Here is a 15841-nt window from a genome sequence, read left to right as displayed (position 1 = left end):
GGTGGTTAGATTAATGTCATACCTCACTTTTTGGATAGATGTTGTAGTATTAAAATTACAAAGAGTTATATTTTAATTGAATATCTTTGTCTTCTTTCAAAATATGATTTATTTTTAGTCTCAACAATTGACATTAGAACTTTTAAAAGGCCTGATTTCAAAAATCAATCTTCCGTGAATCTTGGCAATCAGATCTGAGTGAGATAGATAAAAAAAAGGTTTTTCTGTCTAATCCAAAAATTATTATATATATATATATATATATATATATATATATATATATATATATATTTATTTATTTATTTATTTATTGTGTGTGTTTGTGTATGTACTTACAGAAACATGAAATTATAATAGAAGATAAAAGGGGTAGAAGATAAATACATCATCCGAAAAATAATTTAGACTCTCTATATGCTTCATTAGATCCATTAATGTACCTTTTTAATCTATTAGAGGTGCCTTCTTCAATTAATGTAGAATAAATATATGATTTTTTTTTGTTTGGATTAAAAATAAAAAAATGAAATATAATTTTTATAAGCTAAAATTAACTTATACACTTAGAAAATAAAATTTTAAAGATTTGAAATGAAAACATTTTTACAAACTAATTTATACATAAGTTAACTTGTAAATGAATGTTGTATATTTTCTTTATTACAAAAATTTGGTCAAACAACATCTTTTGATGAAAGAGATATAAAGGTCTGTGTAACCATCAATACCGGTTTAATGATCGTTGGTGAAAAGAAAAATATAGGAAGGAATTATAAAATTAAAGAAAAAAAAACCAACCTTGACTCATAGGTAAAGTTAAGATTAATTAAATTAAAGGATCTAAAATGAAAGAATTGGTTATTGATTGGATTATCCTTAAAATCAGTTGGATTGGGTAGGAGATGTAAAGGAAAAAGAAAGATATGGAGTATGTGATGAAAGATCACGTATTATACTTGAAGGACGAATTCAATCGTTTGATTACTGAGTATAAATGAAAAAGAATAGGATCTCCAAGCTGAATTTAAAGATAGTCCAAGAAAGGTGCTTACAACTTGACGTGAAGAATGAAACTATGATGTAGCATTTTCGATTTAACCATATGCATTTTGGTTTGCTGACCGAGTCGGTTAAGAAAGGATGGTGCAAGGATTCACGAATATGGAGTTTGAAAACAAGTTTTGTGAAGAGTGTGTTTAGGAAGCATCCAAGGACAACCGAGTACTAAGCAAAAGAACAATTCGCATTGATTCATACATATCTATGTTGACCGATTACCTGTCTTTCAAAAGGAAAAAGTTATTGTATTTCATTTGTAGATGGTTTGTTAAGGAAGACCTAGATATATTTTTTAAAAGAGAAATATGAGGTGTTCAAAAGATTTAAATGGTGATAGAGAAGGAACAAACAAGACTATCAAGTCTATTAGGTCTGATAAAGGAGATAAGGTCATTTTATCTAAGCTCATGAAGTATTGTGAGAAATAAAGAGATTTCTGACAACACCATACTCATCCTAGCAAAACAAAATTGTTGAGAGAAAGAAACCATCCTTGACATGGTTTGAATAATGCTGAAGAGTAAGAACATGTCAAAGGAGTTTTGGGCTAAGCTGTACAATGTGCAATCTATGTCTAAAATAGTGTCCTCATGCAAAGTTACACTTGAATACACAAGCAAGAAATATGTGTTCATTGGGCATGATGAACAAACTAAGGTCTACCCACTAATAAAGAAATTTGCCATGACCTAAGATGTCCAAGTAGATGAAGGAAGTGAATGGAACTAGAACTACTCGGAGAAAGACTTTATTGGAAGTAAGAGTGCGAAAATTGTTGCACAACTATTGAGAGAGATGATGAGATTTCTGATGAAGAAGATGAACCTCTACAAGGTAGAATGCAAAGTGTGCAAAGTATACAATTCCACTGATGAAGCGCATATTATATGTTTTTTAGCAAATACAAAAGACTTGAGATTTAAGGAAGTTGCGTAGGAGGAGAGGATAAGGAGTAAATGTTATTGAATGATCAACTATACATGGGAATTGACCGATCTACCAAAAGGAACTTGACCTATTGATGTAATGTTGGTGTATAAGAAGAAGACAAATGTTGAAGGAAAGGTTGAGCTCGACTTGTGATGAAGGGATACAACACAGATTGCTAATCTTGCAGATGAATGTGAAGTCGACATTTTTTAATAGAGTCTTGGAGGATGAAACATACGTTGGATGGCCATTAGGATACATGTGAAGAAAAGAGAAGAAAGTGTTGAGATTGAAGAAAGCGCTCTATGGCCAGAAGCAAGCTCTTCGAGCATGGAATTGAAAGAATTGATACTTACTCCAAGAAGAATGGGTATGAACAGTGTCCATATGAACATGCTTTATACAAAAAGAAGAATAAAGGAGATGTGATGTTTGTTGCCTTGTATGTTGATAATCTAATCTTCATGGAAAATAATGTTGAGCAAATTGAAGAGTTTAAAGAAGTGATGAAGGAGTTTGAGATAGTCGACTTAGGTATAAGGAAGTACTTTCTCAATTTGAAAGTTGTTCAAGTAGAAGAAGACATCTTTGTGTCCTAGGAGAGGTTTTTGAGGAAGTTTAAGATGACAAGTTGTGACTCAGTTTTCACCCCTACCAAACCTAGAACAAAATTATCTAAGTATGGAGGTGGAGATCCAGTTGATGCAAGCAAATACCAAAGTCTAATTGGAAGTCTTAGGTATTTTACAAATAAAAGCAAGATTTAATGTTAAGTATTGGAATAACAAGTCATTATATGGAGGATTCGAGGTATACTGATTTGAAGGTACTAAAGTGAATTCTAAGGAGAACAATATTAATATCACTTGGCTTATTGTATATTAGGATGGATAATTACCAACTAGTTGGCTACTCGAACAAAAATTGGTGTACAAACATATAAATGATCAAAAGAATATGTGAGGATATGTACTTTTTTATGGGAAACACAATGTTCACCTAACTTTCGAAGAAGCATCCCATTGTGACATTGTCAACATGCGAAATCGAGTATATTACAACATCTTGAAGTGTTTGTCATGCAATTTGACTTAGAAATCTTCTAAGAAAAGTGTAGATGAAACAAGAAAAAGAGATTGCGATTTGAGTTGATAATAAGTTGATCATTGAATTTGCGAAAAACTCTATCAATCATAAAAGAAACAACCAAATTGATATACAGTTTCACTTCATCTGAGAGAATAAGTGAATAAAGAAAATGTGAAATTAGAACAAATAAGAAATCGAACATAAATTATAAATTTTTGATATATTTACGGTCATTGTCAATCACCCTATTCGAGAATAACAAAAAAGATGATAGAATGAAAGACAAAAAAAACTATCACAGTTTACAAGAGAGTTTTATTAACTAAAATTAAATGAGGCTACTTAACTTTAATAAGTATTATTATAATTAATTGTATTGAGGATTACAAAAATTAAGAATGCTTGTAGTAATAATTGTGGTATACAATAAAGTGTATTAATTATGGTTTAAAGAGTAGTTGTATTTAATGGATGTAGTTGAAGGATTAAGAAAAAAGAGCTATAAATGGTTCTTATACTAAATATGTTGACAAAGCAAACAATAACAGAGAGTGTTTATACATAAAGACAACAATATCAGCCTTCACCTTGCCTTTCACCTCTAGCAAAAACACTTCAAATTACTGAAAAGCCACAAGGGAGGAACTCAAGATTGAAGTCCTTTAGCAAAAAGAGAAGCAAAGGTCTCCATTGTTGTTTTCTTGGAACCAAAACCTATCTCAATCCCTTCTCCATTGTTGCTATCTGAAAGACAAAACACTGCAGTTCTTTCGATAGATACTGTCTCCACCTTCTTTGGTCCTCCCCATCCAAAGTCACTGCTGTAAGCCTCAAAATTCGGTGACCCTGCAACTCCAATCGCCTTCACATCAGCTTCACACCCCACACAATCAAGCAACCATGATGACCAATTTTCAGCTCCAATCAGAACACCGTCCTTCTTCACACTTTCCAAAGCTTCACTCAGTGCTTCCACAGCCACAATCAGTCCATCCTCCCCCAGCAATTCTCTTCTTTCAGCAATTGCAAGTCTTAATCCAACACAGTTACCAAAATAGGTCGGAGGAAGAGATGGCTCCAAACAACCCCTGCAATCCACAGTCAGAATCAACATAACTCTCTCGTTTTTCATTTCCTCGGCTCTCACCCTGCAAACCCATGCATAGGCAAGAGACAACACAAACGTTGACAAATGAAGGTTGAAGTTGTTCTGTCTCTGTTTAGACACAACAAAATGCTTCAGCTTTTCAATATCTGAACCAGACAATTTAAATAAGCCTCCAGTTGCATGTTCCGGAGATTTCACATCCCAAACCATGAGGCTTCTGTTGTTGGATCCTCCCTGCATTAACCAATCATTGAGGAATTTCCCCCCTATTTGGTTGGGGTCTTTTACTAGTAGTACCCTTTCATAGAAAGGACATAGTTCAGGTGGCAAACAAGGGGGTGCGCGTGATTCTCTACAAAGATAAGCCCAGGACTTGATAAACGATGTTGAAGTCTTGGCATCAAGAACAGCACGGTGTGAGGTTATTCCAATGGAAAATCCAGAGTTTGGAAACAGAGTGATTTGCAAGGCTAAAAGCTTAGCCTGTTCATGTGATATGGTCAAGTGAGGTAAAAGATGGTGCATTTCTTCAGTTTTCCAAAGATTTGAGCCCGCTAGATGGTTGAAATCAGCCTCAGATTCAGCTGCTGTGAGAGAAACAGAGTCACCCGTTTTGTAAATGATCATGGGGTTCTGGGAGTGAAGGGGCCAAGTGAGGTGGCCTGCAAGAGGAAAAAAGTGGCCGAGTGCAAGAGAAAGAGAGTGTATGAGTTTGGGAAGAAGGGTATGGAAGAAGGGTGGGGTTGGGTGAGAGAATTGGTAGAAGAGGATGCGTTGAATAGGAGGTGACCTTAACCACAGTATTTCAAAGAAGGTGAGGGGAAGCGATGTTTGAGTTGGTAATTCTTCTGATTCCAAAGTTGGTGCTATACTGAAAACTTGTACCACATGCATGGTTTCTTTCTTGTTGCTTGGACCAAACAGAAAAATAGAAGAGAAAAGAAAACTGATGCAGGTGGTTATGTCTCGTGATTCTCTGATCTGATGATACTACTTATTAATTGAAAACTGATATACATTTTATTCTCTGCATAACTTGCCCTATAATTTTATACATTTCAAATGTGTTGATTCTAATCTATTAGCTATTATTAACCTTCTCTCATGAAGTATCCTTACACTTCACAGGTGTCATTTATTGCATAAATCTTTTGTACGTGTCAATTCTACAACAATTTTTTCAAAACCCTAATGTACGTGTACAGCAAATTCACAGGTGCAGTTCCATTTGCATTTCACTTCTTCTGAGTTTAGTTTATTTTCGTTTTGATAACTCATTTTTCTATTACATTTTTAAGTTCTTAAACGTATGTTATCCTTTCTATTGGGTGCGGTAGTATGGTAGGAATAAATCCAATTATAGATTCAGCAGTTCCAAAAATTCCACGGATGATCATTTCCTTCACACCAAGTCTGTCAAATCTTAAATATCAGCGTGGGAGAAGTGTGTAATGCCATAGCTATATAAAATATAAAATTATGTGATGATTGTATGATGAAGAGTTTGAATCAAATAATTAAATGGTCTGATAGAGATTGAAAAAATATAAAATATCATACGTGTTTAGTGAAAGAAAAATAATGAATGTAAAAGTATTATATTATCATTACTCAATTATAAATAAAATTATATCTATCACCAAGTTGATGGAAGCAAACAAACAAAATCTAGATTCATCTAAGTGATTCCAAATGGAGACTTCCGTCTTTGTGTATCGTGTTTCACTAAAAAATCTTTCTATTCTCATCGTTTTGTCGATCTATGCCTAAGATTTGTAATATGTGTATGAGTTACATGGTGGGTCATTTAGTCATTGTAATTTTAACATGTTATGATTGAGAGTTTATTTCTGCGTGTAAAATGTTCCTCGACCGAATCATATCAGTTTATTTTTGTTTTGATTCTTTGACTTGTCAAATTATTGTCGATTGAACTTCTTCATCTCAATTTCTCGAAGAACTTGGTTGTTCATAATGCCAAGAAACAATGGTTCCAGTTCCACCAAATAATTCAGTCAACATAACACACCTTCCTTTCTAATCAATCTTTCTCAAAATCTAACGAGTCATTTTTTGTAAGGTCACATTATTCGTTCATTCTTTTAGTCCCTGTCCTCGTTCGCACCCTGTTTCTTTCTTACCTTTTTAACACTTTTCATAACTCTTACTTTTCTTTTTCATACCTTCCACTTTCCTCCACATTTCCTCCCAACATTTACCAAAAGACTTCACCTATAGCTTACCACTTCACATTAACAAAATAATATGGGGATAACCAACACTAATGCTAATACATGATAGTGGAATGATTTATTTTACTATTGCACACCAAGACAGCATTTTTCAGATGATAATAAGTTGCCAAATGATAGAGTATAAGAGATAAAAAGTTTTGCCAGACTTTTATTCCTGAAAAGAGAAATGATCTACCCAAACATGGGGATAATCAATACCTATGTTGCTAATACAAGGATGTCAAATGATTTATTTCATCATTGGAAATCGACACAACATTTCAGATTACAATAAGCTACCAAATGATGGAGAGTCTTATTTCTGAAAAGCACAAGATCTACCGAAACTGGTAGGATAGGGACTCAAGATTGAAGGCCATCTTCAAAGAGAGAAGCAAAGGTTTCCATAGCTTTTTTCTTGGTCACGAAACCAATTTCAATTCCGTCACCTGTTCTGCTATCTGAAAAACAAAACGCTGCAGTTCTGTCAATAGACACCATCTCCACCTTCTTTGGTTTTCCCCAACCAAAATCACTACTGTAAATATCAAACCTCGGTGACCCTGCAAAAGCAGCTGTCTTTGTGTCACCAACTTTGTAACTTTCATACACCATCTTCCACCAGTATTCTGCTTCATGCAGAAAACCTTCCTTCTTCAATGTTCCCAAAGCTTCACTCAGTGCTTTCACAGCCACAATAAGTCCATCCTCCCCCAACAAGTCTTTTGTTTCAGTAATTGCAACAGTGATACCAACACAGTTCCCTAAATATGTTGGAGGAACAGGAGGCTCCAGCTGACGCCTGCAATCAACATTCAGACCGAAACCAGTACTTGTACTTTGGCCACCTTCTGCTTTCACTCTGCATACCATCGAATAGGCGGCAGCTAGCACAAAAGTTGACAAGTGAAGGTTGGTGTTATTCTCTTTACTCTGCACAATCTGCTTCAGCTTTTCAATACCTGAGCTAGACAAATGAAACAAGCCTCTGGTTGCTTCTTCTGGAACAGGCATCTCGCTAACCTTGAGGCTTCTGTTGTTGGGACCACCCATATTTAACCAGCCAAGGGAATACTTTTCTCCTATTTTTGTGGGGTCTTGAACTATTTCCCTATCAAAGAAAGGAGTCCATTCAGCTGGCAAAGAAAAGGGTGGTTGTGCTTCTCTGCCGAGATATGCCCACGATTTGACAAACGTTGTTGAAGCTTTGCCATCAAGAACAGCATGGTGGGAGGTTATTCCAATGGCAAATCCAGCGTTTGGAAAGAGAGTAACTTGCAGGGCAAAAAGAGTAGTTTGTTCGTGGGATATGTTCAAGGGAGGTACAAAAGGATGAGTTTCTGTAGCTTCAGTGAAATCTGTGCCTGCAAGATGGTTGAAATCGGCGTCAGATTCGGCTACAGTGAGTGAAAGAGTATCACCTTGATTGTAAACGATGAGGGGTTTGATGGAGTGAGTGGGCCAAGTGAGGTGTCCAGCAAGAGGGAAAAAGTGGCCAAGTGCAAGAGAGAGAGAGCGTTTGAGTTTGGGAAGAAGGGTATCAAAAAAAACATCAGTTGGATGATGAAATTCATAGAAGAAGACACGTTGAACAGGGGGTAACCTTAGCCATAATATGTCGAAGAAGGTGAGGGCGAAAGATGCCTCTGTCGGTAACTCTTTCGATTCAGAGCTTGGTGCTATGCTCAAAACTTCTACCACTTTCATGGCTTTTTGCTGCTTCGTTCTACCAAAAGACCAAATACGGGAAAACCAGACAGCTCTAATCAAGTGACTATCAATCCGCTGTACTGTTATAAAAACCATCCNACCACTTTCCAACTACTTTTTTATTCATTCACTCACGTGTTAGTTTTATAAAAAAAATTTGAAAGGTACCAACTATCGATACTATATTTTTATAAAACAAAATATATCCATCTACTTTCTAACAACTCTCTTATTCATTTACGTTTTACTTTTATCAGAATTTTTTCTGTTTTCGTAAGATACACACACAACAGAACCCTGTTTAAACTGAGAAAACCCCATTTAACTCATCAATTCACATTTCATAACATACCAGAAGGACTGGTTCTGTAAATTTGATCCCAATAATTGAGTATTGATAAAAATAGTATTTTGAAAACAAATTAAATAAGATGTTGAAGAATGGCAGAGAGATCTACACTCTACCACAGCCACACAGTCTCCAACAAACAGCTGGAAGATAAGAAAGAGGAGATTCACATCCAGTGGTTTACCCCACCCCATTTCAACTTCTTCTTCATTTCTACTTTTACCTTCTCAGAGAATTTGAGTGTCATGTCATGAGCTTAGTTCATGGGTAAATCATACAGCAACTGATCTTTCTGCAGAATTGTGATAGTATCTGATTAAAAATAAAGATTGGCCTCTATAAACTAAGAATATCTTTACGTGAAGTCAAAAAAAGAATATTTGCACGTGAAGCCGCATGGGCAAGATCAAAATGCAAACAATCATTTATCTTCTTCATTATGATTACTGTTTAGTGGGGAAGAAATGGAGTAAGGTGTGCAGTGCATCTAACCACAAAAACTCCTTTAATTGAGCTTCAAAAATGGACTATAACATATCATACTTAACCGTCTATTATCTAATTTTGCTTTCATAATGAGAAAACCCTATTTTATAATTATCAGTGTTATAATGTTAAAATTTTGATAAAATTTAGTTAAGTTAATTTGTTCTATATTTTTAAATAAATGAGAAATTCATAAATCATAGTAATATTTAGTAAAAAAAATAATGAAAATTAAAAAAACAGTTAAAGGAATATATGATATTATAAATGCATAACAATATTTAATTAAAAACAATGACATTGAAAAAGTATATAATTTCACATAACTCTTCTCTGATAATGTAAAATACTTCAATCATGCATCTCCGTTTATTTATCACCTAAAAGAATACATATTATTGTTCATGTCGAGAAATGAGTTGACAGAACGGATCTTTCAATATGTTGTTTTCTTTTTGGCAAATTTTGTACAGAAAAGGATTACAGGGTAACCAGTTTCTTGTGGGCCATTTTTCAAAAATTATCTATTAAATTTTTCTTTTTATTTTAAAAAATGTTTTTATTTTAGTGCCGGTTTTGTTATTTTAAAAATAAAATTGAAATAAAATAAATAAGTATAATTGAAAGACGAGGATTAAATTATTTTTTGAATACTTTTAAAAAGTTGAATAAATTGTTAATCTTGAAATTTGATTATATAAATTTAAAGATTATTTGAAAACAATGGAAGCTATGGCTATACAATTAAAATGTGCGATTTTTGGAATTGAAAAATCTAACACGTTGTTATAAAATCAAACACCCGAAAGTCAAGATTATGTCAATGTTCACTTCAACCCACAAAACCCTATTTACATAAAAAAAAAAAAAAGGAAAAGATGAAAGATAGAAAAAAAAAATGTACCCTATGGCAAGACTTTATTTTCTGATGCTCTGTAGTAAAGGAAAAAGAGAATTTCTATATGGACATAAAAAGAAAAAAAAAAATAGTAGAAAGGTGAATAAGACTTGATGATAATGTTTTCTAATACTAATATGACATAAACAATAACTAATACTTATCAGTTGACTTGTTAACAAAATAAATAAATAAACAGGACATAAAAATAAATGAATTATATATATATATATATATATATATATATATATATATATATGTATGTACGAGATTTGCTTTTATAACAACTTATTTGGTATACACAATTTTTTGAATAGTTATATTTTTTATTAGTATATTTCATTTTATTATTTTATCTTTCAACTTTTTGTAAATGCTTTTTAAATTTTCAGGTGTTTTTTAATTATTCTTTTAATATACATCAATAGTTTATTATCAATTTTACACTTTATCAATATATTTTATTTTATTATATTATTTTTAAGTTTGTGTAAATACTTTTTTAACTCAATTAATTATTTAAATTGTGTCATGATTTTTTCTTTTATTACAAACCCACATGTTTTCACTAGTTATTATAAATGGAATAAAAAATATCTAATATTTTCAACTAAATATACATAAAGTTAATTCTGAATGCAATTTTTTTAAAATTTTTGTTTTTTCTACTATAGGGTGGGGCATTGAAATAATTGTGTCGCATTCATCAATTTGAATATTTCTCTAAAATATATATGTGGAATATAAATGTTATCTCCTTTTAAAAAGTTTTCCACAAATTCGGAATTCCATTTTAGTTCATGTCTCAACCGCAGTCACATGTGTCAATTTTGAAATTTTAAAATATATTATTTTAATTGATTTATTTTTTCAGCTAAAACTTTTGTCCGTTTAAAAATTTTTAAAACTCGACCTGTCAAGTTATTGAATTGCCGTTGATTCATTTATTTTTATTTTTCTGTTATTAAAAGTCTAATATTATATAAAAACAGATTAAATTTTTTTATCTTTTACACGAAAATAGATTAATGTCAGGTTGATTTCAAGCTTTAAACATATTGTTGTTTGGTTGTTTTGGTCAAGTTATATCAAACTAACTGTTATGCTATGTTAATAAGAAATGTTATGTTTTTTTAAAATATTGTTAGAGTGAGAAACTAACCTATCATATTTGACTTTTTATATCATTCCTAGCTAAAATTGATTTAGTAGAGGATAAATCTAATTTCATTGAAAATTTGATATTCCATTATTGATTCATCTTTTGTATTTTTATTTAAGAAAGAAAAGGCCGAATGGCCTAATGCCCAACCAAGGTTGTTGTGAATTTATTGGAAATCAATTTAGAAATAAAGTAGTGAAATTTATTTCAGTAATTAAATTATTAGTATCTTAAAATTAATTTCAATTAATACAACCTTTTGAAAAAAATTTGAAATGCATAACAATGTTTAATTAAAAACAATGAAATTGAAAAAATATATAATTTCACACAACTTTTGTCTGATAACGTAAAATACTTACTCCAATCATGCATCTCCGTTTATTTATCACCTAAAAGAATACATATTATTGTTCATGTTGAGAAATTAGTTGACAGAACGGATCTCTCAATATGTTGTTTTCTTTTTGGCAAATTTCGTACAGAAAAGGATTACAGGGTCACCAGTTTCTTGTGGGCCATTTTTCAAAAATTATCTATTAAATTTTTATTTTTTATTTTATTTTAGTGTTGGTTTTTTATTTTAAAAATAAAATTGAAATAAAAATAAATAAGTATATTTGAAAGACGAAGTTTAAATTATTTTTTGAATACTTTTAAAAAGTTAGAAAAAAATGTATCCTACGGCAAGACTTTATTTTCTGATGCTCTGTAGTAAAGGAAAAAGAGAATTTTTATGGACATAAAAAGAAAAAGGGGAAATTAGTAAAAAGATGAATAAGACTTGAAAAAACAAAGTTTAAGTTTAGGAGAAATCAAATTATTATATGCACTCTTCTACTTATAATTTCACCCTTTTCATCTTGATTCTATTTATTTTTATAACAATCTAAACATCAAGGCTCAGCTTCTTTTTACCACACTGAATATTCCAAAATTACTATACACGGCCCTTAAATTAATACAACTTTTATATTCTAATAAAAAGTTAAACATAATCCATAAGCATTGTATATATTCTTTAAATAGATAAAATTAAATAAAGTTAAACACACATCAAACTTATTTATCACTTTTATAATTTTTCACACTTATAGTGAAAACCAAGTCCTTTCAAAAAATAATATGATTTTAGCGTAAATAAAAATATATATTAAGTTTTTATAATTAATAAATATCCTAATTGAATGACAGATAGGAAATTTAGAAAATATACCGAATTTTAAATTATAATGTACACGAAAAAAATGATATATTTTTAATAAGTTATTTTCTTGAAAAAAAATTTAATGATTAACAATTTTTTTATAATATAATATGTAACATCCTAAAAATATAGTAAAATACTATATAAAAGAATTATCGCAAATCTAATATGATAAAACAGTTGTTAACTGAATTATAAAGTATAAATTTACAGTTATCCAAAAACAACCATAAATTTTAAACTTTATATACATACTAAATAAACAAAACTATGTACCGTACTAATCCAAAGAAGTTAAGCAACATCATCTCCTCCATCCAATGCGTGCTCCGGAAAAATCTCCTATTTCTCTGCTCACATCCACAGGATGATCATCATAAAGGAAAAATAACAACAACATACAACCAAATAACAAATAGAAGGGTAAGCTAGATAAACAAGGCAATTTCATATTTATATAACTATATAAACTAGCCAAACATCAACTCACCATAACACATCAATCATTCTATACATCCCATAACTTAGACAAGACTCATCCAGATTAGGTATGAATGTCGAATTGTTGGCAGTCTATGCACTTGTATGGTAAACAACTGGCTCACCCCAAGCACCATACAAGGTTAGTCCGTTTCAGTTGCCTAGGGCTATTCAAAGCTTATAGACAATAACCTCCCGCTACTCTCACCACATGAATCATTCCTCTCTACTTGAGAGTGAATGATCATTAAAGTGTCGGAATAGATCACCATTTCAAAGCTCCATACATTCATACAACATCAACAATAACCACCAAAGCACTACCATGAAACTCACCCTGAGTCATGGAATTACGTCCATTATCATACTTCAAGGTATAGAAACACCAATTCACAAGAATTAAGCATCATAGGAAACAATAAGTACACTTATACCATTCAACCAATCAAAATCGGACCCAAAATTACCATAGAAATACATTAAAATCTAAGATACAACCATACCTTGAACTAATCGCTCAACAACCAAACTCGTTGGGCGACCTAAGAATAGTCTCGCTCAACGACCTCACTCGTTGTACAAATACGCAAGCAGTGGTTTAAACCCATCTACCTCTCGCTTAACGACTTAATTCGTTAGGCAAATAAACATCCAGTGGTCCAGACCCCTCAACCACTCGTTTAGTGACCCAATTCGCTAGTCGAATAAGAAGAAAACGGACTAGACCCTTAGTCTCTCGCTGAGCGAGAGTCTGCATAATTCTGCAGCACCAAATTGCAAAATTTGTAGCACCACTTTTGGCCTTTTGGATACATTTTTCCCAACTTCAAACACTCCTAGATTGTATTACACATTGATTTATACTTAAACATTCATATCTAAACCATCCTAAACACCTTTTAAACAAGTGCTTTCAAGATTTCAACCAAAAACTCACAAATATTCAACTTAGAGACTAAAAGTGAATTCTACAATTTGTGGCACAATTTCAAGTAACTTAGGAACTCCAACAAGTCTCATATGACTTACCAAAACTCCCCAAACTGACCATTTGAGCACAAAACCCATAACTCAAGTTTTCACTACATCACCATGCATTTTCATCATAGATTTATTCCATTTAAATCACTTGAACAACTCATAAAACATTACTTAAAGGACCACAACTATATCAAACCAAGTTTCCCTCCCTATTTCGCAACTGCAATACAAATTATCTAACTTTTTCCTTCCAAAACAATACCAAAACTTCACAACTTTCCATCATTATACAATAAACCTTACTATACCTATTCCAAAAAGAATTATGAAATATTAACATTGAATAACAAACCATTCATCATTCAATACAGTTCAAAATCACAGTTCATCACACTCAAAACATCCAATAAATCAAGCTACATATAACATAGAGAAGAAATCTCATTTAAACTATTCATTATTCAAAAAATTTCTAACTAACACAACTAACTTCAATTGAAGCAAACTCTAATTTCCCTTACCTCTATAAAACTTCAACCATTCTAAAAATCCTCGGCAGTTGCTTCCTCTGCAAGGAATTTCTAGAAAAATCTACAAATCACCAATTGGTGATTGGAGACCAACCTTAGAACGTCAATTGAACCAAAAATCAAGGAATAAGAGCTCTTGACACATGCAAAACAAATTTCCTTTGCATGATCAAGAACCTAAAATACCAAAGAAAAAGGGTTACCAACTTATTTTCTCTAAACCGCGAATTGATCGGTTAGACTTGTAGACCTTGACCCAGTGATCACCTAAACACCTCCTGATCGTCGAATAAATGATCAAGGAGTAAGAAAGCTTAGAGAGATGGTAAAGAGGTTAAGAGAATAACGTTTTAGAGAGATAGACGATATTTTAGATAATGAGAAGAGTTTAGAAAATTCTATTTATATTATGAATTTATTTTATAATAAAATATTTAGTCTCATTATTTTAATGTTATCAACTCTAATACTTTATTTTTTAATTTCTTATATAATATATCTATTTTCAATTTTTTTGCAATATTTTATAAATTCTCAATTTCTTTCTCTGTTTAAAAAATGTGTGGTTTTATATTCATATAGTCTATTATAACAAATTGGTGATAATTATTTTCTAATACTAATACTAATCAGTTTACTTGTTAACAAAATAAAAATAAAAATAATAAGACATAAAAACAAATGAATTATATATATATATATATATATATATATATATATATATATATATATATATATATATATATATATATATATATATATATATATAGGATTCAGTTTAATAAGCATTGATTTGGTATACGCAATTTTTTTTTGGATAGTTCTATTTTTTTATGAGTATAGTTCATTTTATTATTTTATTTGTCGACCTTTTGTAAATGCTTTGTTTAATTCACAGTTGTTTTGTAACTATTCTTTTAGTATTTTTTTTATCAATTTTACACTTTATCAATATATTTTATTTTATTATTTTACTTTTGAAGTTTCTGTTAATACTTTTGTAACTCAATTAATTATTTAAATTATGTCATAATTTTTTATTTTATTACGAATCCAAATGTTTTCACTAGTTATTATAATTGAAAAAAAAAATCTAATATTTTCAACTAAATATGCATGAAGTTAATTGTGCATGCAAATTATTTTTAAAATTTTGTCTTTTCTACTATTGGGTGGGGCATTGAAATAATTGTGTCACACTCATCAATTTGAATATCATCTCGAAAATACACACGTGAAATATAAATCTCTAGAAGGTAAATCAAATGTCATTGAAAATTTGATATTCTATTGTTGATTCAACTTTTGTATTTTTCTTTCAGAAAGAAAACGCACATGGCCTAAAGCCCAACCAAAGTTGGTATAATTTTATTGGAAACCAATTTAGAAATAAATTAGTGAAATTTATTTGAGTAATTCAATTATTAGTATCTTAAAATTAATTCCAATAATATAACCTTTTGAAATTCTATGATATTACAAAATTAAATTATTTTTCAATATCATGAGGCTTTTTATAAAAACAAATAATTCTATCTTAAATTTTACTTATATATATATATATATATATATATATATATATATATATATATATATATTATTTCGGTCTTTTACATTA

At 30.9% G+C, this 15841-nt stretch overlaps 2 protein-coding genes across 2 annotated transcripts; both read right to left on the bottom strand.

Moving 5' to 3' along the window:
* Positions 1–3518: 3518 nt before the first annotated feature.
* LOC106758758 (phenolic glucoside malonyltransferase 2-like) lies at positions 3519–5230 on the bottom strand. The gene has a single exon (XM_014641739.2). It carries the CDS (start codon positions 5078–5080, stop codon positions 3725–3727), a length of 1356 nt encoding a protein of 451 aa, XP_014497225.1. The 5' UTR covers positions 5081–5230; the 3' UTR covers positions 3519–3724.
* A 1332-nt stretch (positions 5231–6562) lies between these two features.
* Positions 6563–8241, bottom strand: LOC106759596 (phenolic glucoside malonyltransferase 1). Its single transcript, XM_014642843.2, has one exon. The coding sequence runs from the start codon at positions 8224–8226 to the stop codon at positions 6784–6786; it is 1443 nt and encodes a 480-aa protein (XP_014498329.1). The 5' UTR covers positions 8227–8241; the 3' UTR covers positions 6563–6783.
* Between the last annotated feature and the right edge of the window lie 7600 nt (positions 8242–15841).

Source organism: Vigna radiata, chromosome 4, assembly GCF_000741045.1.
Source record: "Vigna radiata var. radiata cultivar VC1973A chromosome 4, Vradiata_ver6, whole genome shotgun sequence".
NCBI classification, from domain to species: domain Eukaryota; kingdom Viridiplantae; phylum Streptophyta; class Magnoliopsida; order Fabales; family Fabaceae; genus Vigna; species Vigna radiata.
This window is presented reverse-complemented; position numbering and strand designations above follow the sequence as displayed.